This window comes from Neopelma chrysocephalum, unplaced genomic scaffold, assembly GCF_003984885.1.
Source record: "Neopelma chrysocephalum unplaced genomic scaffold, ASM398488v2 Primary Assembly neopelma1_96921, whole genome shotgun sequence".
In the NCBI taxonomy this organism is placed as follows: Eukaryota; Metazoa; Chordata; class Aves; order Passeriformes; family Pipridae; genus Neopelma; species Neopelma chrysocephalum.
The window spans coordinates 103,460-128,270 of NW_020925564.1; the positions used below are offsets into that span (position 1 = coordinate 103,460).

General features: G+C 40.1%; 1 protein-coding gene and 1 long non-coding RNA gene across 2 annotated transcripts in view; one reads left to right on the top strand and one right to left on the bottom strand.

Annotated features, from left to right (window-relative positions):
- The window catches only part of PLCXD3 (phosphatidylinositol specific phospholipase C X domain containing 3), a 75,835-nt gene extending 51,070 nt beyond the window's left edge, over nucleotides 1–24,765 (bottom strand). The window contains exon 1 of the mRNA XM_027670641.1: nucleotides 24,606–24,765. Coding sequence (XP_027526442.1) covers nucleotides 24,606–24,708 — 103 coding nt within the window. The 5' untranslated portion in view covers nucleotides 24,709–24,765. The remainder of the gene's footprint in view (nucleotides 1–24,605) is intronic.
- LOC113960840 overlaps nucleotides 24,108–24,811 on the top strand; it is a 5,668-nt gene continuing 4,964 nt past the window's right edge. Inside the window, exon 1 of the long non-coding RNA XR_003532122.1 lies at nucleotides 24,108–24,226. This is a non-coding gene — a long non-coding RNA (uncharacterized LOC113960840). The remainder of the gene's footprint in view (nucleotides 24,227–24,811) is intronic.

The window sequence follows — 24,811 nt, forward strand, 5'->3', positions numbered from 1 at the left end:
TGAGTTAGTGGGGTGATTTAGCCTGGAGAAGAGGAGGCTCAGGGGAGACTTTATCCTGAAACGAGTTGTAGCCAGATGGGGGTTGGTCTCTTCCTCCAAGTAACAAATGATAGGACAAGAGGAAATGGCCTCAAGTTGTGCCAGGAGAAGTTGAGATTGGGTACTAAGAAAAATTTCTTCACTGAAAAGGCTGGAATCGGCTGCCCAGAGAAGAAGTTGGGTCACCATCCCTGGAGGTATTTAAAGATGTGTAGATGTGGTGTTTAGGGACATGGCTTAGTGGTGGACCTGCTAGTTAGGTCAGTGGCTGGACTTGACGATCACAGAGGTCTGTTCCAACTTAAACGATTCCATTGTTTTCTTCTATTAAACAAAGCACCTTGGCCTCCAGCAAAGTAAAATCCTGTATCTCCATCCTTTATTTAATGTGCAGACACATTAAACCACATAATGTCAGAAAGTCTCTTGGACAGAAGCACATTGGATTCCCATTAGTTCAGATTGATGGAGAATTAAAAATTAACATTTTATTCATCAATATTTCAATGCCCTATTAGGTTCCATGTGGTAGAGAACGTCCTTAGCACGTGTCCAATCACAGCAAAGCGGAGGAGGATGACAAGCATTTAACTGAAGAAATGGGAAGGGCACAGAATTTGTCTAAAGCCTCCAAAGCCAGGGGCCGTTTTACTGCTAAAAGCTATTTTGCTTCAGATGACACTATTTAGTCTACAGATAAGATTCATGCATGGCAGAGAAGGTTGTCTCTGAAGCTGGTCAGAAGTCCTCACCCTACACTGCTGACCATGCACAGATGGCACTTTGCCAAAGCCATGCTTTAGCTACTAAGAAGGCTTGGAGGCACAGAGACAGCACTTGACCTGTGGACCTAAATCCTAGATTTTCATCACCTAAGATAAAGTATCAACACCAAGTTATTCACAGGGGACACGTCTCTGACACAGAGTTACTGAGCTTAAGCGTACCCTTGCAAACATGCAAGTTCAAATCATAGGGCTGCTACAAGTGCCTGGTACCCACCTGCAAAAGGAAGATGGGGTGCAGCTCTCACACACAGAACTGCCACCCCACAGCAGAACACAATCCCCATATCAAGTTTTCTTCCCCCCAGCACATTTTTCCAGCCAAATCAGACAGATCACGCACAAGTGCTGGGAGGGGAAGAAAGGAAAGAAAGGAAAAAACTGTAATTTATCTTTTCAATGGGAGTTGTCCAGTCACTACAGGATTTGGTAATTTAAATTAACTTCTCTAGGGTACTTTCATTTACAAGTGGTAAAGAGGTAATGATATGAACTATCTAGTAAATAATTTGCCTTGACAATTACACTCTTTTCCTTTGGCAAACAGAACAGAAATCCCTACTAAGACACAACTTACATATGTTCTCTGAGAGTTCCCATATGGGTTCTTATGAGAGCAAGACCAGTATCGCTGCTCAGCTGCTTCTGCTCTACCTGGTGTAGGGTGCCCATGTGTTCAACACTGACACACACCCAGAGAACAGAGGAACAGAGAACTGGAGAACACAGTGGAAATGTTTACTCTGAAAAAGAACTGTTGAGCTTTTCAGGGTTTCCTACAAAGATATAAAAACTTTCTTAACAAGTTTTCCTTTTTTAGATTCTTTATCTGTCCCTTGATTTGCCCCATATACTTTATGCAGTTTGCAAAATGAAGTTTCATTTCATCCCTTCGGAACTTTCAACAGGAAATCATCACCTGAAGCAAAGAACACAGAAAAATGTATGTACGCATATGCAAACACACACATGCACACACATATTAAGAACCAATGCAATTATTAACACATGTCCAAATTATTGTATCTACTAACCAAGTGATTAATTTATCATCATGTGAAACCTTTGTAATTTGAAGGGGAAATTTGCTTTCCTGTGGAGGAAAGGTTTTGTCTTGTCTTCAAAAAGACAGATTTCAAAATAATCAGGACTCAGCCCAGGATAATTTTTCAGTTCTTGAGATCTCTGCTCTCACTCTGTCATCAAAAAAGCCCAGCAGCCAGTCCAATGCAAGTGCAATTCATTACCCTTTTTGATTTTGGGTTGTTTTTCTTTTGTTGTTTGTTTGTTTGTTTGTTTTGACAGCTTTTTTGTGGTTTAGTTCCTTGTTTTGTTGTTTATTGGTGGGGTTTTCTTTAGAATTAGGTATTTTACTAATACTACCCCTGCATAGAACTTAAGTGTGCTAAGCCATGGGCAGTGTCTGCCCCGGACATCTTACGGTCTACAAGCACAACAGATGGACAGACAAAAGAATGCAAAGGAAGAGAAAGAAAACTACTGGTGGTAGCCGTGACTGGAGAGAAATTTCATTTTTCAAATCCCTGCTCATGTTAATGCTGGTTTTGCATATCTGTTCCCAGTACAGGAAGAGTAACCCTCAGCTTTCCTACATGGAAGGACAGTCTAACAAGGACCTGACTCGAAGCAAGACCACGCTCATCCCTGGCAAGTGTTTGCTCATGAAGATGTCCCTCCTTATTGCAGGAGGTTTGGATGAGACCACCTTTCAAGGTCCCTTCCAAATCAAACTCTTCCGTGACTCTACAATTCCACATAACTGTACAAATTCAACAAAGATTTCAAATAACACATCTCATAACTACCCTTTCTAGCACACGAGCCCTGTGCCCATGTGCAGTATAGAGCAAGCTCAGGCTCTGTGATCTTCAAGCCCTTTGAGTATGCACAGAGGGGAGAGGGTCAGGCTGGACCAACCTGTCTCTATCAGTCCATTTTTAACAATGTGTTTTAAAGAGCCAATGTCCCTAATTCAAGAAAGAAACCCCAGTGACTAAAGCATCTCTCTGTAGTAAAAGTGAATAAGCAGTCTTGAAGACCACATGAGTGAGTGATACTGCTTTCACTCAGACTCAAGGAGATAAGTTAGCTACAACGCTCTGTGTTCAGCTGGTTACGGTATTTGATGAAGAGAAGGTTAATCTTTCAGGTACTTTTAATAACAACCTCTCAAATCAGTGGCACAGCTGGTGTCCAACACAGGACTAAGGACACTGAATATTGCCAGCTCCAATATACCAATTAGGTAGTGATGAACTCTGAGCAGAAAAGTCATACTGCATTTTAACTTCTTTACCCTGAAGATCTGTACATAGGATAATTAGTTTTAGGAGATCACTATAGATGAAAGCCTAGCTCAAGAGCTGAAAAAAATAGGAATTAATGAATTGTATTTACACACACACATATATATATAAAAATATACATATATATATATACACAAAATTAAAACAATTCTTCATACATACATAAATATTTCTATATATAATTAAAAAGTGTGCAGGACTTCTTTGAATGTGAGCCTAAAGAGTTACTCTGCAACATGTACAGACACCATTAAAAGGTTGGGATGGATCCTTGCAATAATTTTTTACATCCTAATCCCACTCACTGTCCTTTCCAGGAATTCAAGAACATGTGGTGAAATCAGCAGGACACCCTGACTGAGACAGACAGTAGTCTGCCCTGCGTTAGGGAAAGGGGAAGCATCCCATACATGGTCACATAATGGGGTCACTTTCAAAATGCCTGGAAAACAAAATACTTCTTGTCCTCAGGGGACTCCACATGCATCTACTTAAGGTTCATATGGGCCACCTTGGGGTAACGTACATGGACCTCATCACTGACCTAATTCTGACTTCTCAAGAATGTGCTGTCATGAATTCCAAGCGCATTTGAAAATCCACATTTAAACTTTTAGTAGTTCCCATGAAAGTAAAATCATGTATGCATGTTACCTGAGAAAAAAATAAAATCTCAGACTGTCAGGTAAGCACTTGTTAAGTATGTTAAATACCACAGAAAAATATTTGTATTCTGTTCATCTCCACACAATATTAAGCACCTGGAAGCCTGAAAAATACATACAGATACTCATTTCTTCTGAGTCCAGTGCCAGTGTTATAAACAAGGAAGTAAAAATGTCTTCATTACCTTTACTCTTTTGCTGATCACTTACCAAAACAGTTCCCTATCTTTAAGTGGTTTATATGTTTTTATCCACTATGTTATAGCTCAGCTGTTCACAGCCCTTACATGCATTCCAAGCATAGATTTTCACTTTTCATATTATGTAACTTGGTCCACAGTTTGCTTTGAAACAGTGAATTTGGCTAGGACTAATAGTACTGTCTGGATGTTGCAGCCTATTTATCAGACTATTTACTCTGCTGTGAGTAGTGGTGAGTAAACTCCCTCAAATTGTTCTCCCATACATAACTGCTTCTTGTAAGAAAGTTTATGCAAGTGTTTGGGGAAGTTCACTGGGTCATTGCATTCAAGAAGGACCTTTTGGAATTTTAATTTACTATACCCCAAATGTTTTTAAGCTACTGAACCAGGATGACAGCCACATTGCACCCTATTTACAGTCTGACTTTTCCTGTTCTGACTGTATGAGTAAGCTTTTACAATTTGAGCTTCTATAAAACATCCTGGGAATAAAGTTCTACCTAAGCACCTCTGATGCTGGAAGGATTATACTTTAGATAGAAAGACTGAATAAAAGTTACTGCTGAAAACAATGTGGTTTTCATTGCTACGCTCTGTTCTGTCTAAACCAATCTACTCCACTACAGCCTATGTTCATACATTCATTCTAAACTGTCCATACCTGAGACCTTATTTTGCCACAGGGAAAATAAACAGCCAAAGAAAAACCCTTACCAAACATTGCTTTTTCTTCCAAAAAAGGATGAAAAGAAAATACCTAATTCCAATGCTACAAAATAAGTTTGATTTTTAAAAGATTAAAGATGAAAAATTTCACAACTAATGTCAAAAGAAAGAGTATAGAAAGTAAAAATTCTACAAGTCAATGGGATTGCACTATCTGTTTTGCACATCAAATAAGTAAGTCTAATGACTGTGAAGGAAGAAATAAATTGAGGGAAAAAATCTAGTTCTATGAAACTGTTGAAGCCCCTGATTAACTGTGCCACAACTATCGCTCCTTGTTCAGTCTGGAGAGCAATATTGTGCCAGCCCACATATTATCTGTATAATGTCTAAGTAAGTATTTTCAGATATCACTGCCTGCTTCTGGCTCCTAAAACCCAAACTTCTGCTCCTAAAAGCCTAAAAATGAGTCAGTGTTTCAAGGCATGTAAAAGTAAAGCAGTCATTTAGTCATCCAGGTGAAATTCTTCCTGAAGTAGACAGCAAAATCGGCATTGCAGTGAAATATACTTTCATAACCTTGTCAGGAGTAGCCTCTGCCTCTTGAAAATTTTTTTTAAATTTTATTTTTTAAATAAAAAGAAGTGATAATGTTTTGGTTTCTGATAGAGATTTCAGAAGCCTCTGCAAAGTGGTGATACCACCATACTTTCCAGGTCATGCAGGTAATAGAAAAAGGCGTATTTTTGTTAAAAGACATGTCTGTTTCATAAAGACATGTCCATTTCATAAAATATTTCCTATTACTTAAGTCAGTAAGAGATAAGATTATTTTTTATGTGTGTTCACCTATCAATTCATGCTTACATATTCTATTGTTCAAGAATGTCTGAAAGGTAGTATCTTAGAGGAAAGTAATTTTATATGGTTGGTTTACAGAACAGAAAAACCCAAGGGAATTAACAGACAATATCTACAGATTCATACCAAAATGATACTAGAACGCTATATAGGCTGTTCAACAAACTCAGTCTTAAGCAGCCAGCTCCACAAGAGAAGTGGATTTAAAACATTGGAAGCAGAAAGGTACTTAGTTCTTGAGTATTTCCATCCCACAAGTCCTATTTCTGATCTAAGTCCACACGCAGCAAAACCTGAAATATGTAACATAAGCAGTCTAAAAAAATTTTTTAAAATAATAATAAAAATCTATATTCCATATGTCACAGAAAGAGAAGCTTTCAAAAAGAAATGCGTTAATTTTTTACAATAGTTTTAAAATAGAAGCTTGCTATGTGTCGTTTCAGAGAAGCACAGTATTCTGTACAGAGGCATTCAGCTTCCGGCAAACAAATCCTTTACAAGAAATGTCCTGTTGATAAAATGACCCAGATGCAAGTCAGAAGACTCTCAAAATCTGAAAAAACTCACAGAATAAAAACCAACTTTTATGCTTTTAGATGCTTTCTGAACAGAACTAGATGGACATTTTTCAAGGTCCTAAAAGAGCATGCATCTCTCCATCCAGCATCACCAAAAGACTTAGAAGAAGTATTTCAGTGAAACAGAAGCAAAGTTAGTAGCTGGAAACTGCAAGAGTATGTAAAACAACTAGCAGATCTGCTTGCCCTTGTTCTTGCTCTTCCCTATGACTCTGTATATGGTCACTTCTGGAGAACAGGATTATGGGGAGATGGCAGTACTGCTACTTATACGTCACTTTAAACATAACATGTTGGTTTGAAATAAATGCTTGAAATATATTTTGCCATTACTGAAATAATACATTTAAATTGGCTCATGACTAAAGTAAAATTTTTTATTTTTGACTCAGGAAATGCCTACTTTTCCATCCAAAAGGGGTATTCCTTTTTTGTCATCTTTCATCAACTTCTAGTGAAGAAAAGCATCTTCATTAAGCTCTTTTCCTCATAATAAGGCATTTGCTGGAAAATAGAGAAAAAGAGGAAGGGAATTGCAGACCAAGGGTTTTTTACAGACCCCTAAGGCCACAATAGGTAATGGTTATTGATGGTGGACTGTTGTATAGCATGGAAGAAATCAGTTTAGGCCATGCAATAATTCCATTCAATAGACTCTGCAGCAACTCTGAAACCTTGTACTAAGATGGAGTGTTTTTTCTGGAAAGAACTCTCACTTTTAACAGATTTCACTTCTCTATCTATCAGTTGCTCTAGCAGTCTCATTGGTAAAAACATGCAGTTTAATTTCAGGCTGAATATATATGGAGTAAAAATGACATTTATATTTCACTTCTTGACTATCTCCAGAGTATGCTGTGATAGTTATGTTCTTACCAGAGAGCCATTCTGAAAAATCATTGCTCATATTCTTTAATCAGACTCAGAAACATTTTCATACGCTGTAGGAAGAGACAGTTCCATCAAAAATATGACTCTCATAGGGTCTCTAACACTAACCTTCTTCACGGTCTTGATGTAGCAAATGGTCTCCTCAGGATTTCATAATTTCTAGTATCAGAATAAAGTGTGTCATTAAAAGCTTTAAAAGGACAGCTCATGGAACAACTTATGGGACATCATCTTCAACTGACACCCAAGGATACTGAGACTGAAATTAACAGGCAGAGCAAAGATTTCAGCTTCTTCTCCAGCCATCGCCAGCTTCCTCTTCCTCACTTTTGCTGGGGTAAGCAATTGCTCATCATTTGCTCTTGGTGCTTTGAAATCCTACTTTGACATACTAAACAGCAATACCCTCTTCCTAGGCAATCAGAGAGCTGCGATTATGGAGCACAGCACAGTCAAAACACACTTTTGTAAGAATGATACTGCCACATACCTGAACCTCAAACACTCTTTGAAAGGCATAATGCCTTTAGGAGGGTAAAAAAGAGGATTGTATTAGGGATGGAAGAGCTGTTCAAGTAGAATGAACAGAGTAACAAATACTGTGGTGATTGTGGAGTTTTGGCTTGGTTCTTTCTTTCCTTTGCAGATACAGGGACAGCTCAGAAAGTCATCATCACTCTCTAAAGGAGAAGCTCATTATTTGGTATCGTGTGGGCTCCCCAAGAGGTACAGCATTTTAACACACACATTTAGAAACTGTGCAAATTGGAAGTAACAGAAATTCTTTTTTAAGTACGTATTTTCACTAAATATGTTTCAGAGATGGAGACACTAGTCTTTTTTTCCACAGCACCAAAGCTTTTGTTGGTCTCCATCTTATAGAAGTATTTCTGCAGCACAAGACATGACTAGCACCCCAGAACCACACATGGAGAAGCCAAATTTTCTGTCTGGATTTTGCAGAGGTTAAGGATGAAATGCTGCCAGAGAAGCAAGGACATTTAGGCAGTACCCAAAAATGATGGTTCGGTCTGCCTAGCTCAAGTCTGAGGGGAAGTGAGCTGCAAGGCAGTGCAGCTGTTAGGGAACTGCCCTGGTAAAGTATCTGGTCAGGTGTCTCCCACAGCCCAGAGACAGCCAACCTCAAAGTATCACTGTACCTTGAAAAGTAATATTGCATTTAATTGTTAATATATTTCCTCACATCTTCCCTGCTTTATGTTCTTTTCTAGGATAGAACATGCTTTGATTCCCGCAAATAATTAAAGCATGAATTTACTTCTCACCTGAGTTACACCAATGACTAATTAAGGCTCAATGTTGTTATCATCCTCCAGTTTAGAAGAGGTTTCCTAAGGTGTAAACAGTCCTACCAGTGGGTTTATTCATATAAAAAAAACCTCACTAATAAGAGAAATAAGATCCAACATTTGCTCCTTGATAAGTAAGGATTTCTGCATAATTATCAGGCTGTAATTCAATTGGTTTAGGCTTTGCCACACACACACCTAGACACAGGCCACAGGTCACACATCTTGGCTTTTTACCAGACAGAGCTACTCACCACAAAACTTCACTGAAAAGGAGCACTGCATTTTGGCAGTTTAAGATGCCCCCTGCAGAGAAGAGCTCAGGGAGCAAGTCAAGCCATGTAAAAAAATTCACTCTTTCAGCGCTTGCCCAGGCTTTTCAAGTGGCATGGGAAAACCAACCTTACCAAGGCACTAGCATCATGAATACTCATAGAGCAACAGTTTTAGTAACTCAGCCACAGTTTTAATTAGCAGCAAATCCATTTCCACTACCCCTCCAAACTTGTCCCTGATGAAGAAATATAAATGCATCTTAATTGCTACTCTCTAAACTACTTCTTCTAAATACTTTCTTCCAGAACGTAATCTCAATTAAAGAGAAATCAATGAGGCATGGATGAGCATTTTTCATTTCTTAAGAAGTTTCTGGAATTGTTTTGTGGAGAGTTCCCTCATGAGTAAACCATCACAGACATGCTGCCAACCTGCAGCAGGCAGGTGCAGCAGCTGCACCCTGTGCAGATGATGACCAGGGCTCCTGGAATCCATCTGACTTTATCCACATGCAGCATAACCTCCCCAAGAGGCTAAACAGTTAAAGATGCTGGAAAAGAAGGGAGATTTGAAGACAGCTACAGGTGATGGTGAAGATGTGTCAAGCCGTAACTTCAAGACCTCAACAGCCTTATCCCCCAGCAGCCCCTAAGTTTTTCACACATGAACTATTGTGTTTTATAGCTCATTACTTACAACTGAGGCTGGTTGAAAAAGACCACATTTCAACTTAGGTTTCCTGAAGAAGAGTAAAGGATGGGAAGAGAGGGATGCTTAGGTTGGACAGGACAGCCACTGGGTATCATGATAACTCTGCTTATCAACACCCTTCTAGCTACCAATGCAAAGCACAGCATTGTGAGGGCTACTATGAGGAAATGAACTCCAGCTCAGCCAGACCCAATACAGCACTCTTTCCAATCCATGTTTAAAGGAGCTCAAAGGATTATACCTCACTTTTCTTTAAATCACACAGAAAGTTTGTCTACCATTCATACATCTTCCTCTTGTCACCTCTTGCTGAGCTCAGCTCATTTTCCATGTGCTTCACTAACCCTCACACTGACACCTATCTCAAGGGCCTTTATCACTTCATTTCCAGCTTTCATTTCCATCTGTATTTCCAATAACCATGAATATCATATCTCATTTACAGCCACACCAGACTACCATCTCTATGTTAAACATGATGTTTGTGAGTATGTGGCTAACCCATGCAGTGGTGATTTCCTCCCGTCTCCCTCACCTGTGAAAATTCCAGCCACTGCCACCCTCCAAGTCTCTTCCTGAATTAACATGTTTTAAATCACCCTTCTGAAAAAACAATTGCCTTTCAGTTTATTTTTATCGAAATGAAGTTCATTTCTCTGTGATGCAATACAGGCTTACCATTCTTCTCATGTGCTTCTTTCAATTGCTATTACTCACATATTGCACTAATGAGCTTGTTCTCATCTAGGTTATTAATGAAAAAACATTTAAAGAAACAGGACCCAAGCACTGTAGCAGTGAAAAGCACCCTGTCCAGAACCCAGTTTTACCTGTTCAGTGCTGTCTTCATCTGCAAGTTCAGATTGATTGGATGTAAACACTGCTACCAAGATTTATTGTGGTCTTTTAACAAGTATCATACACAAGGGGAATAACAGTAAAGAAATTTTAATCTGTTGTTTTGCCAAAGTCATTAATCAGCCCATCCTCCACCACCAAAGAAATTCCTTGAAGCTTATTTTTCTACAGTCATCATGAATTCACTGTCAAGAAGAGCAGCAAGAAGTGTGTAACAACAGCAGGCACAGGCCTACTGGCAAACATGATTTTAGGGCTTCAGAAATTCCATATCCTGATTTAAATTTGGCAGCTATAAAAAAAAATTCTGCCAACAGTTTTCACTTTAAATATCCTAGCTTGGCACTCAGGAGGTATCTCAACATGAAAAATTGCTTGATCTCAGCACCAAATTGTCAGAATAGAGCCCCACTCAACTGTGAGCTTGCAGAAACCTTTTTCCTGCATGGTTTATCACTCCCTTTACTTAAACTTCACAGCAAATTCTGTCACTACAACATTTTTTAAAGGAAGGCCTGGGCTGCAATGGTATACAGACAGTTCTCTCTGAACAGGGGTTCTGAGAACAAAATTTACTAGATAGGAGTATCGCAGCCATACACATCTTTGGAACATACGTGAGAACAGTAGAAGTAAAGCAGTCTTTTCAGAGCCCACAAATAGACTTAGCAGCTGGTGCAATGCCTGGGAATATCCCGTTATTTAGCAGTAAAATGTGGGGTTTGTTACTGTAAATTTCAGTTATTTTCCCCAACAGCAACATAATTAATGTGTCCCCTGTGTCCTCTCTTTCTGAGCACACATTTTCCTTAACTTTTGATGAAGTTCTGGAGGCAAAATCAGCCAGCAAAAGACTCCTGGGCTATGCTCTAGATGCTTTCTGAAAGAAAAGACATGAAACTAAATCTAGCAGTGCTCAGCCCCTAATCTCCAGACAGGGATTTTGGGTGGTAACCTAAATGGCTTGTTCACATCCCTCCAGCCTTCAGTGTATTTATTCCCCTTTTAACATTATTATTTCTCACACGATTTTGGGTGCATGGATGAAAATACTGATGCCTTCATACTTTCAGGCAATGCTTAGGAGGCTTCCAAGTGCTCACACCTCATCCCTCTCCCCACCAGAAGACATTAAATACTACAGAGATGCACAGCTTGCTCAATAATCTTCACATGAAGAAACAATCTCACATTCTGGTTCTTTGCACGGGCACAGGACACAGAACACAGATAAAACCGGGTGTGGTTCACAAACTGAAAGGGGAAGAAGTGCAGCTGGATGGCACCAGAGAACATCCAGCATAATGTCAAGGTGGTGTTGCATGTAACTCCAATGGACAGCACGTGCGACACTTAATGTAACTCGGAATGTGTTCCTAGCTAGCCTGCCCTTCCCCTGCAGAGCTTGCAAACCTCCCATTTAGCTGGAGCTGCTGTAACACTGTATTTGCTTTTCAAATGAGGCCAGAAACCTTTTCTCCAGTTTACCCTTTAACGTATAGAGATCTGCCACACCACTTACAGTTTGGTCTCACCTCTGACTGGTCCTGCTTTTCAGAGAGCACCTCAGAGATGGGCACTGTGATGCAGTGCTCCCTGTGCCATCACATTTGATGACTAATGAACATGTGTTGCCTTCCTGTGAGAAATGTTTTCTTCCTTGTTGGTATGACATAGTGCAAACCACACAAGTCTCACGTACAAAACATAAAAATCTAATGTGTCAGCCGCCATGAGAAGCTTTGTATACCTTCTCTGTCCTCTATGCTTAGGAAAAATTAAGATCTACAAAACTCAGGTTCATTTTCTATCCTGCCTCACATGCCCCATTTGAATCAAGTAATTTAGTTTTCTGGTCAATAAAACACGGAACTTTCCTGTCATAATACAGAAAATGAATCCTTTACAATTTGTATTTAGTATGGAGGTTATGCAGATGGTTAAACGATGCACACACTTTCCATGCTCTGACCATTTCTTCTAGAGAAGCTTTACGTATACGTCTTTGGCTCTAAGTCCGCTTCACAGAACCTAACATCTCCCTCTGGAAGCATCAGGAAAAGCCAGAAGTCAGAAGCCCTGTACTAGACCAGCCACATCACCAATTGTTAGTGTCTTCACATGATGACACTGTGAGAGCTGTGTCTGCTGCACACTTTGGATGGGCTAATGTCAAAGTCACCCAGTCTGGTCACTTGCACTGTGATGTCTCAAGGATCTCAAGCTCTACTGCTCTTCTCAGTGTCCAGTCCAGGCATTAAAAACTCCATAAATCCTTATCTTCCATTCAATACAGAAATCCATGCAGTGTTTCTCTTCCATTCTCCCCAGCATTGTTTAAACTACCTGTTTTCCAACTATCACATTTAGCAATCTGATAAGAAAATCCATCCAAGATCAGAGACTAAAGCAAGAGGATTGGTCTTGTTGTAAGAAGCTGTTCACGAGAGATATGATGAGCCTAGGTGTTCCAGGGTTTTAAAAAACTGAGCAATACTGCTGTTATGGAACAACCATATGCAGCCTCAAATACACCATGAACATTTTAAAGCCTTTTCTTGAAGAGTATCTTCTGTTTCAATGTCTGTCTCAATTCCATAGTAAATCCAGAAAAAGATCACTATGTCTGACCTGGGAGACAAAACCCAGAAATTTCAACCTTTACTTGTCCCAAGAGTTCTCCAGACTTCAATTATATTAACATCTTAAAAGATAGTTTAATAAGAATTTGAAAATAAGCCAGCTTGTTTTTGAAATATATAGGTCTAAACATTAAAAGATATTATTATAAATAAATGTTAATACATCATATTTTCCACAGTAAAAAGGAGCAAGTCTGTGAAAGGCCCACTAGCTCAAATATCATTACAATATAGATCAAACCCAAAATATTACTTTGTGGTATTTCAGTAGTGCACTGTCTCAAAATATTCGATTAGACTATATGCTATTTCCTCCTCTTCTCTACGTAAGGGCCTGATCTAGCACTATTAGTCATCACAGTGTGTCTGTCAGTTGACTGTGAAATTCCATAGGTAAAATCCCAAAACCTGATTTTCACTTTCTGTTCTACAATTTATATTTAGGTCATAAGGAAAGACAATAGAGCTTTTTGATAGAATGGAATTGTAAAGCTTGTGATTTTTTCACTTTGAAGACAGGTTATTTTTTTTTCATGTAGCTATGTAACAATGGTTCACTTAAAGATTTCAAGCAACATAAGCTGGTACTCTTCTTTCTGACAAATGCATTGCATTGTGTATTTTAGAGGGCCATATTTAAGCTCATCATCTAATCAGCATTGCTTTCTTCAGCTGCTCAGAGCAATTTATTCATCAAGCACTAACCAAGATAGACTTAGTAACAGTCTGCATAGTGCATAAAGTAAAAAAAAAATCAGTGTAACTGCTTGGTTTTAGTGACACTTCACACAGATCTGCATTTACACATGGTGTAAGGCAGTAGAAAACCAGAGCCAGTCAGACTAATGTCAAAATTTCTTCTGTCAGTGAGTGAATCCTGTTATCCAATAAACTGCTGAAAACCAAACAAAAGAAAGAACCCACCCAAGCCATGAACTGAGTTGAACTTACTCAAAAAGTTCACTTCAAATATAATATTTCCCTTCTTTCCTCCTGGGTCTTTCCTGGTTTGCCTGTAAACTGGTGCAAATTTTTAGAGCACATTACTTTGTCTTAGATAATAACTTGTAAGCACTGTTTTAATCTAGTAGGGAGAGAAACAGGACTGTTAGCCTATTCCCACCTACTTTCAAATGTGATTTCCACGTACAATACTACTTCTCCATATCAGTACTGGCTTTACATATTCTATAAGTATTTCTGGCCTATATCCCACACTTAAGACACAGTTTAAGTAACCTCTGATGGGAAATGTGATGTAAAAAGGGATTGCATTTTGCTTTTTGGATTCTGTGGTCCAGGAACAGCATGCTCTTAGACAATAGCAATTCAAAATGAAAAGGCATTATCTCCCACTTGAGTTAGAGAAGCTGCTTTCAAGGAATTAAGTTTGTTTATCAGCGCTTATGAATACCTCTTGAAATATGAAAACACTTAATTATTAAAACCTTAAAATGACAACACCATCATCTTTCTTCTCCCTGATAAAATTCAAGCCAATTCACAGCCTAGGATAGATGGTTTAAAGATTAAGAAATCTTATCTCTCTTAGGACATGGGAAAGCAATGCCAAAGAAAGAAAAAATCCAGTTCTGAAAATTACACCAGTGGCTGAGTGACTTACTTGAGAAACAGGCTGAGCTTAAAGAAGCTACCACAAATGTTAGTCCCCCTAGGGTAGGGAGCACAATGCATGTGATTCAGAAAGATATGTTTCCTCTAGTGCAGACAAATGTAGATATATATGAATTGTAAATAGCCAGAATTTACTGAGCATTGGGAGAATGAAGAGGATGTCCAGACATACCCCTACACCTCTGCAGTGGTGGAGTTCAGGTTGCATCTGCTGCCCCCAGCGTAGGTTCTGTTGCGCTAACCAGTATCTAGTCAGTGTCAAAACCCCAAGCAGCTCCAGAAGCAAGGACACAAATTTGTCCCAGTCATGTCCCTCTTGTCCCAGTCATGTTCTCCCATTGTGTCTATGTCACAAACTCTCTTGTGCCCTCTCCCCTCAGCAGTACAAGCTCTGTATTCTCCAGCAGCCATGGGGAACAGGCTAAGTCCCTACTCCAGCCTCCTTTACACACTAAGGGGCATAGTCGGTAAGATCTTGAAAGCTCTCCCTTGAAGCCTGCTGGCAAAACAGGTCATCAGGTTATACAACATAACTTGGATGCAACTTTTTGGGTCAGAAAGTCCACAGGGCAGAAGAGTAAAGGGACACGTGTAGGGGGAATATCCCTTTATTCTCACCTTGCCCTTAAGCCTTTTCTGTACACAAACTAGAGATGAACCAGAGCCAGGGCACTGAATTAACTGCACCTTTGATCACCTTCAGCCCAGCACTTCTCACCCTGGCCAGAGATCTCCACTTTTGCAACAACCAGAGTAAGCCTGGCTCAGTTTAATCCTCCCTGTGTTTACTTGTCCAAACATGAATAGGGCTCTCCTGCAAAACTAAAGGCACTTTCCAACAGCAGAGGTCATTCCTGGTTTTGTAAAGGATGCAGCCTCACAGAAAACTGTAAGAATTCTGTGGTGGACAGAGCACATTAACATGCAGCTAGGAACTGAAATCCTAAAATGGACCAGATCAACCAATCTTCCAGTGATTTATTCTCAGCTCTGCAGAGCAGGAGGATATGACAGGGCCAAATACATAATGGCCCAAAAGCCATTCATTTCTCTGCAGTACCACCTCTGCCTCATCCCAAGCTCTAAAGGAAGTCAATGCTGGTTTTACTGGTTCACACTCATACTGTTTCCAGTCAGAAGAGTCTGAAGCATTTTCAGCCAGTGCATTAAAACTGATCTTAGAAATCCCAGTTTTCTCCATACTCCACACTGCGATTTCTAACGGGATCCCTGCCTCTTGCACACTAGAAGCAACAGCATTCACTTGTACATATGCTGTTCTTGTCCTTCACAGTATCCCTTGGCTTGTTTCCCCTATAATACAGCTACATCCAAAAATTACTGAAGCTGGCTTGTTTTCTCCTTATGTATTGTCAACTTATAAAATGTTCCTCAAAACACTCACTAGGCGCCTGCACTAAATAACACTTGTCTAACGGCACAAGTCCAGCTCCCTCTCACAGGAAGAGCCTGTGCTACCAGATAAGCCTTGAAGCATGTCTAGACATGTACTCCCCGTTCCCATCCTGGACAGCACTTTTTTTGAGGCTCTCTCTCCTATTTGAAAGCATAACAGCTGTTAACTTTGCCCCAGAAGCAGAGTAAGCCAGAACTCCAACTGAGCAATGCTTTGCAGATTACAGTTCATCAAAACCGAGGTACTTCTGAGCCACTGGAGAAGTTGCACTTCAATCCTGGAAATGGAAGTACAACTATACTAGCCAGGGGAGAAGTTGAAGCACTAAAAAAAAAAAAGAACCTCAAACAACAAACCAACACACAAACATGGCCCAAAACAAACAATTCCAGGCTTGGGTTCACATACTTAGATGGCCTAAGTAGTCCTGAATTCAAACGTGCAGTTTGTTGACCAAAAAAATACGCCGCTGACCTCTGTGGTGTATTCTCATATGCAGTAAGCACAGTTAATTCCAGCTGCACCTGCTGAGAAGAGGTTCTGGGGATCCAGTGAAGCAACACCCAAAAAGTGCTTTTTTAGTGCAGTGAGGATGGAGAAGAATGCAGAATGCAGACAAACATAGGACCTGCTATTCAATATCCAAGTCAGATATTTGTCTCTAGAGAACTTTCAACAAACGCCCTCCTCCCACTTTTTGTGGCTGAGGGTAACTGGGGAATTTCTTTTCAAAACCAACTTCATCCAACCTCTGCTAACCTCAGTGTACTAACTAATGATTCACTTCTACTGCGGTGCCATGCAGAATGCCAACGCAGTCCTCACTGCTTTCCAGCAATGGAAAAAGCAACTGCCAGGTGTCTTCCACAGTAGCTTAGAAGTGTCTCTTGATCTGCCCATCATAGACATATGAGCCACTTCTGAGGTGCAGACACTTCAAGTCTGAGGGAATCAATCCAAAATTCTCACATTTTTGGATCACATGATAGGAACGTGCATTTTCACACATGAGATACAAGGGATACCACCTACCCAGCTTGCATGACTTCTGAGGTAGTATTTGTGAACATGATCTATACAATTAGAACAGTCTTGTAAAATTTGACAGCTTCACCAGAAAGAAAGACTAATACCAAAATAGGAAATGTGTTGGAATTTCTGTAGAAGCAACTAGAACCTGCTCAAACTTCTCTGCTGACAAACCAACTTTTGGGCAGCATTCACACTGCTGGAAAGCAGCACTCCACCAAAAGCTGTTTTGAGCTTTGCAGTGTAAAACAAATGCTCTTTCTCCCAAAGCACAGCCTAGGGATCACTGAAATGTTCCACAACCCATGGAGCAGACTTCCTAACCCAGCTCCCCTCCTGAGAGAAAGGCCAGCCTCATATCAGCAGTCTTGAGATTACCCAGCCCAGGCTACAAAGAAGAAAACATAGCAGAGACTTCTAACAGCCCTCATAAGACCATTCAGCAGTGTCAGTTAATGAAAATGCATCAAACTTTTCCATTTCTCTTCCACCCTTCAATGGCAGGCATTTGAATGAAACACCAGAAGACAATTCCAGTCACACACTAGTTCAGAAGATGTACAAACACACCATTTGGTTTTGGTGTGAACACCCAGACTAGTTTGAAGCATGTATTTTTGAAGCATGTATTTTGATGGTTAAAGTTCTAATAACAGGATCTAGGAAAACCAACAAGCTAATAAACTTTGAGGCTCTAAGACATCAGTTTGATTGCATAACTCATCTATTCTACCTTTTTCTACTCTTAGTTAAATCCCAGTTTAGCAACCTTTCGTAATTATAAAACAAAGTTGCATGGCTGTCAAGTATAAATACAATGCCAAAGGTTTAACAGGTTTAAAAAAAAAATCTTCTATTAAAATACAAATACATTGTGGATGACAGCATGACAAGAAGGTAAAGCAAAAAGTATAATATTCAACTCACTGGGTTTTGTTTTGTTATATAAAAAAAAAAGGCTACAGAACTTACTTAAAGCCTACATTAGTTCAGTGCCCTTTATCCTGGCTTTCTTAAATTACAAGCTATAAAATTTATAATCCAGTAAACTTCATGGATAGGTTTTCCCCTTCATAGCAGCAGCACATGCCATATATCTCCAATCATCTGAAACATCCAAAGTGACATGCACAGAGGGGAGCAAATCCTGCAACCACAACAAAGCAAATCCATTTTTTCTTTCCATCCTTTCTCTTTTTCCAGCTATTCTGTAATAGTTTATTTCACAGTTGAAACACTAAGTATTTAAGCATGAGACATGTGACCAGATTAAAGAGATTAAATGAAGCAAAGATTAACTTTATTTAATGTGAAGAGAGATGGTTTAAAAGATGGTTTTAAAAAGCATCTGAAAACAGCTTTAGCAATTTGTTTAAAAATTAGACCACGGTGAAAACGGTTAGATGGTTTTAAAATAGAAATCTGTACTTTCTAACAAGAAAAAATGTGTTTTAGCCTTTCTGTACAGTTACTGACTGATACTATACAGCTGTTCAAAACAATGGAAAAGATCAAACCAAGGTTTGCTACAGTAGGTCAAATAAAACATTTAGCTTTGTAAAAGTTTAGATTAAAACCCAAACCACCAGATTTTGAACCACCTTTCTTTCAAATTATATAGTTTGCAGAGTCCCACAGGCTATACTGTAGGGACTGCACAAGGAGATCAGTTCACAAAAGCACCCATAATTTGTACCTACTTTGAAGAAAAGACAAGACGAGCATGAAAGCTATTCCCCCTGGAACTGGCTGCTCTTTGAAGAGGAGAACTGTTAAACACCTATCTGTCTACTATATTTGAATACTATTTCTAAGTTATACATAATTAATTTCTAAATGAGTTGCTAAAATTTTAATTATTATCTCTATGCAGAGCAGTAGAAGAGATTGCATAGCCCTCCTAGGGGTCTTAAAGTTACAATCTTCATAATTTTGTCTACTTTGCACCTGCATTTTTAACTACTTGCACTGTTGAGTGTGTCTGAGGATCTTCAAATCCAAGTATATTTTGTATAAAAGACACAGTTCAAGTTGCACTACAGTAAGAACTGCAGAAAGTTACCGAACATAAAACACATACCACCAAACACGAAGTTAAAAACTGTCAGAAGGTAAGGGCAGTCTGGATATACAGAACAGCCAAGAAATTTTCAGACAAGAGACAAAACAGCAGTTCAGTGAGTTGGAAAGACAGAAATAATTCCAGATGGCAACAAAGCTGTTCCCTCTGTCGCACCTGCCATGGTGGCAGGATGCGAGGCAGGTCAGAGAAGGCCGTCCTGCTGGAACTGAGCCGCAGGAGACAGAGTGGACAGGGACTGCTGGATTAATAAACAGCCCCTGTGGGGAAACCAAGCAAAGGCAGCTTCGAATTACCTCTGGTCGCAGATGGGCAAGTAAGCGAAGGGCTTGAACTGTTTGATTTTGTGGCAGTGTGAGGAACCAAACAGCTTCATTTTGTGTGTGCTAGAAACATGTCGCAGCAGGAGAATTGATGGCGAATGCTGCAGGAAACTGTATCACACAGAAATATTTCTGAAAGGGTTGGAAATGACACATTGGCGTGTGCAGGGCCAGTGAGAGACCATTTTGGGAGAAAAGTGATTGGTGTAAAAAGAAGAACATGAACAAGGAGGAAAAGAGAGATCCTAAAAGAAGTTACGAAGGTCAGATATAAGGATCTTTGCTCATTTTCTGATCAGAAAATAAAGCATAAAGTACTTATTTCTGATAGAATAACACCAAAAAACTAGCGCAGGGCGCACTGGAAAAAGAAACAGCTCTTCCAGATACTTATATGCATGTCAAAAGCTTAGGGGTGACTTGCATGATGGGCTTATTTATAAATTTACCTGCATCATCAGTCCACAAGTCTAGATAGAGCTCATTTTGTACAGAATCAGACCCTGGCACACGAAGCAGAGGTACTCTGTTGATCGCAGAGGACATACAAGGGTGAAACAGGTCCCAAGTGCTTCTTGAAGACAATCACTCCACTTTTAATCCAAATCCAAATAATTGGATGTTCAACCTCAAAATTAAATAGCTTCCTAATAACATTTAAACAGTGAAAATGTTGTGTGCCTACGTAACCAACGAGGAAGAATTTCTAGCCTCTTTTAAGATGAAAGAACTTCCCCACAGGGCTGAGAAGTGTCTGTCCAAGAAACAGAGTAATCACTTGAAAATTTGCAAGCTATTACAAGTATTCAAAACAGAGCTGTTATGTTAACTCAGCAGTGCTGTTATTCACAAAAATGGCTAAAATATTCCAACTACATTAGCACACACGCTTTTCCCAAGCCTTCCCATACCATCTTCCATCTTCTAATACATCTTTGACACTGATGTACTGCTTTCTTTTTGTAAAATAACTCTCTGTGATGTCTTGTTTTCTTTTCAAAGCATGATAGTGGAAAATACAAAATTCAAGTCACAGAGCCTCCTTCTAAAGATGGCTAATGGTAAAATATTCCACCTGGTAACAGCTTCTTATTTAAGAGGAGCCAAGTTAGCTCTGCTGTGTCTAGCAGTTGCTTTCCAGCTGATAGGCAGAGAACTTTATATGTCAAAATACAAATAAACAAAAAAAAATTTAATCTGAAAACAAGAGATGCCAATCAGATCCTGTGCATTCCTTTTAAGGAACTACATTAAGCACATATAGCAGCCAAGCTGGTGTCACTGTGAAAATAAATGGCACTGAGAATTGTGTTGCTTATAGTGCATCCTTGAGCAACAAGAGAACATGCTGAGGTCAGAAGTTTCATCTGCTCAAAGAGAGCAGAGAACTCTCCTAGGAAACAAAAGCCTGAAGAACAACTGTCAAAGTTATGCACTAAAGGGATATTCTGGGTGTTAATTCAGAAGACTTTACCTACACTATATGAAGGACAGACATGTCTCTAGCACGGACTGCTCATACGACACATCTTAGGCTGGTACCAATTTCAGTGGAGGGACTAGTTACCTGAGGAGGTAAATACTCTTTTCCATCATAAATTATTATTATGGACTTCTCAGAGGCTTGGAATATTAGCACTGGTGGAAAAGGCAACATGTATCACACATATTATTCGTACAAAACCTCAGACTGATATAAAATTAGATACATATTTACAGACTGTCAATAAGAAAGTTTATCGATCAGTAAGTGGATCAGTTCATGAGGAAATGCTGCCTACTCACGTCTATTTACTGCACTGCACATAACTCATATGCTCAATCCAGATAAGAAGAGCACATTGACAAAGCAGAGTATAAAGGCTCTCCGTACCTCACCTTTCTGGTGACACAATCTGGGGGCACAAAGATTTAAGTTCTATAAGCATGCCTTACCTACAAAAACCTGTTTCTTATCCTGATCAAAGAGGCACAGGCACTGGAAAAGCTACATTTTGCCAACTACTGAAAGACATCCTCTCCCCAAACACCAAAATCCTCCATCTTTTTCTTAGCCAAAGCGTTGCAAGTTTAGCCAGGTAGATTCTTTACCACAAGAGGCAGTTTACAAACACTAGAAGACATACCCCTTGGCCTAAAGTCCCGGGAATATACCCTTTCAATATTCTAATTGTCATAGCAATAGAAGATTAAGCATGTCTGGCATTTTCTGGAAACTAAGGGACTATTTTATTTCCAAATAATGTATAGTATTATTTCCTACTAGTAGTATCATCTGAGGAAAATCTGCCACTTGCAGTGTAGGAGAACACTGAAATGAAAGCAGAAAACCTCATGCTATAATGCATCATCCTCATACTTGGAAGAAACTCAAATAGAAAAGTTTCTGATGGACAAGGCTGGCACACATTATATTAGAGACCTCGGCCTCATCTACAGGGTTCTTAGAGTTAGGAAAACAAAAGTACCTGGCTTGAACTCTGGAGAAAGAAACTAGTAAAAGAACTTACTGAAATAATACCAAAATCCAGTACTGACTATGAAAGCATAACTGGTGCTAAATAATATAAATTTGTGCCTGCATAAGCCTGACAACTGCCCAATAAAAAAGTGTGATCAGTGTTTTTAAACATACTATGAATGGAACGTTCCTTCAAAATATTGTTTACATACAGTCATGACAGAATATTGTGGGGTTTGTGCTTCTCTTTACAACAGTTAAAATCATACAAGCATGTCTGTGCAAAGACAACACAGTATATCATCTCAGTTCCAAGGACTCCTACTAAACAATGAAAAATGTAGTAGCGATTTCTAATAAAACAACATTTCTCCCTTGATACAGTGGAACACCTTCTGTACTGGAAAATTCATTCTAACATTTTCAAGGTTTTCTTCAACATTTGCACTGGACCGACTTTTGGACTCTGGCTTCATAACTGAATTTCCTCCAGCTGAATTAAGGTCAAGAACAGTATTCATACTGTGCAAGGGAAGTTTGCTTTCCTGCTGGGGGGAAAAAAAAAAGGCAATGTAAATAAAATGCTATTCACATGATATGGCAGTACTTGTATGAATACCTTAGTACTTAGACATTATTTTCCAAAACAGTTAAAAATTCATGAGTTAAAACTATGACAATTTGCCATATGAGGGTTTGCATTTTACACATTCCTTTCATTAACTACTTGGACACTAGTTATATGTTAATAGCTATTATGCACACATATCATTAATGTTCAGCTGTGGACATGTGGGAGAAAACTTTCAAATATTAGGAATGTCTGAAAGGTTATTTCTTCTTAAAGGATTAAATCAATCCCATGTTAGCCTTTGTACTTAATATTGTACATTTCCACACTGTATATTAAATATATTAATAAATCTAAATGTTAGAAGATAATATTTAAACTGCATTGATACCTATAGTCTGTGTGCCAGGCCCCCCAGTTGACAAATTCATAAGAAACATATTGCCACCCTCCCCATATGACTCTATTTGCCAAAGCTGGCATTTAAAAACGGAGATGGGCATATAAGAGTTTGTGTCAATTTACACTAACAGAAGGACAAATTTCAAAGGTCTTAACACTATGCCACTCAAGTCATATAAGTTTTGCTGCTAATTTCACAAAAAGCAACCCTGTATTCATGGCTGTTACGTGAACAAAATCCTTCTCCCAATGTAAGGGATCAGCCTCTGCACTTAACAGCCTACAGAACTTGCCCACTGCTTAAAGCTGTATTGGGATTAACTGGCCACTGGAGGTTTGTTTTGGTTTGTTTGTTTGTTTTAATTTAAACATGTTAACAAGGTGAGAAAGCTTGTATTATTATTGTCAAAGCTCTGAGAAACGTCCACTCTGAAAAACTGCGGACAGTTTTCACAATGAGGCTGTGAGAATGTAACAGAGAGATCTTAGTGAGACAGATGTACCAATAACCATGCCTCATAATGGTTCCTTCGGTCAAGGAAGCCACATAATGGTGATGCACTTCAAAGGCAATTTTTTGTATCTAGAAGCAAGGAAGTTTGATTACGATGCCCTCAAACCAGGAAAATGTCTCCAAAACATTTAACCTGAAAAGCCACTATGAATCAGAAACAGACTCATTTCTCATCATAGCCAGTATTCAGTAAGAGCATTCTGCAGTTTGTGGGTTAATGAAAAGTTATTAACACCAAAAGATTTTTACAGCTCCAACATAGATTGATGTATCAATTGAGGACGCTGGGTTCCCATGCCTAAGAGGGACATAATTTTATACAGGATATATTCGGTCAACAGCAAAAAAACAATGTAGCAAGTAAAGTGCTAGACACAGCTTGTCTAAACTGTAAGAAACTGACATATACTTTTAGAAGGGCACACCTGTGTTTAAATGAAACTACAGAAAACATCCTATAGCAAATAGCAGTTGCAAATACATTGTCTTAATGTCTTTAACATTATAAAAATTCCTGTAACATGAGCAGCTAATACACAAAAACTTGCAAGAAGTGAACATTTTTCATGAGAAGCTTAAAAGGTATTAAAGCTTCTGCATCTCTGAAACGTCATTCCCGTTAGACACAGAGAGGACGGGATGCTGGTAAAGAGGTCTCGCAAAACGAGGTGCTCCCTCAAACCAGAGATCATCTGAATCAATTACTGGCTTGGATTCTGAGTCTACAGCTATAGTTAATACCTTACTGAAAAAAAAAAAAAATCTGAGAGAGCAGGAAAGAAAGAGTTCATAGCCTGAGCACCACCACCTGCCATTTCTCATCTTATTTGAATTTGTGTTGAGATCGAACGTTTCCTGACGGCGACAAGGCACGAAGCCGCGCAGTGCCGCAGCCCTGCCTCCCCTCCCGGCAGCCGCAGCCCTGCGCCCGGCCGCGCTCCGACCCACCGAGACGCATAAGTTTACGAGGAAACGGGAGGTATGTGGCATTTCGGAGCTACGCGAGGTCTGCTAATCGGGCTGTTACGCCGGACTGGCGGTGCAGTAACAGGCTCCCTTCCCACCCTGGCTCCAGGTACAGCTCCCGCCGCCTCCCAGCAGGGCACAGCGCGGCGCCGCCGGAGCTGCGTCCCGCGGGAGCCTCTCCCCGCACCTGCCCCGCACGGCAGCGCGGCAAGGGACAGCCACGGAGCACCGCGGTAAGGGACAGCCACGGAGCACCGCGGTAAGGGACAGCCACGGAGCCCCACGGCAGCACGGCCGGGGCGCGCCGCCTCCCCAGCGGTGTGTGCGGAGCACTGAACAGCGCCGAGCGCTTCGCTCTCCTGGCCGTGGGAAGGGCAGCCGGGAGCACCTACCGGGAATGGCCAGGTTGGTGAGCGGGGTGCTGTGGAGGCTGCCGGGCAGCGCTGCCATCCAGTCGGCGAAGAGCAGCTCGTTCTTCCCTTGTGATGAAGCCATGCTGCTGCTGCTGCCGCCGCCGCTCGTTCCAACTCGCGCGGCTCCGGTCCCGGCCCCAGCCCCGCCGAGCCCGGGCCCCGCCCGCCCGGCACCGCCTCCCCCC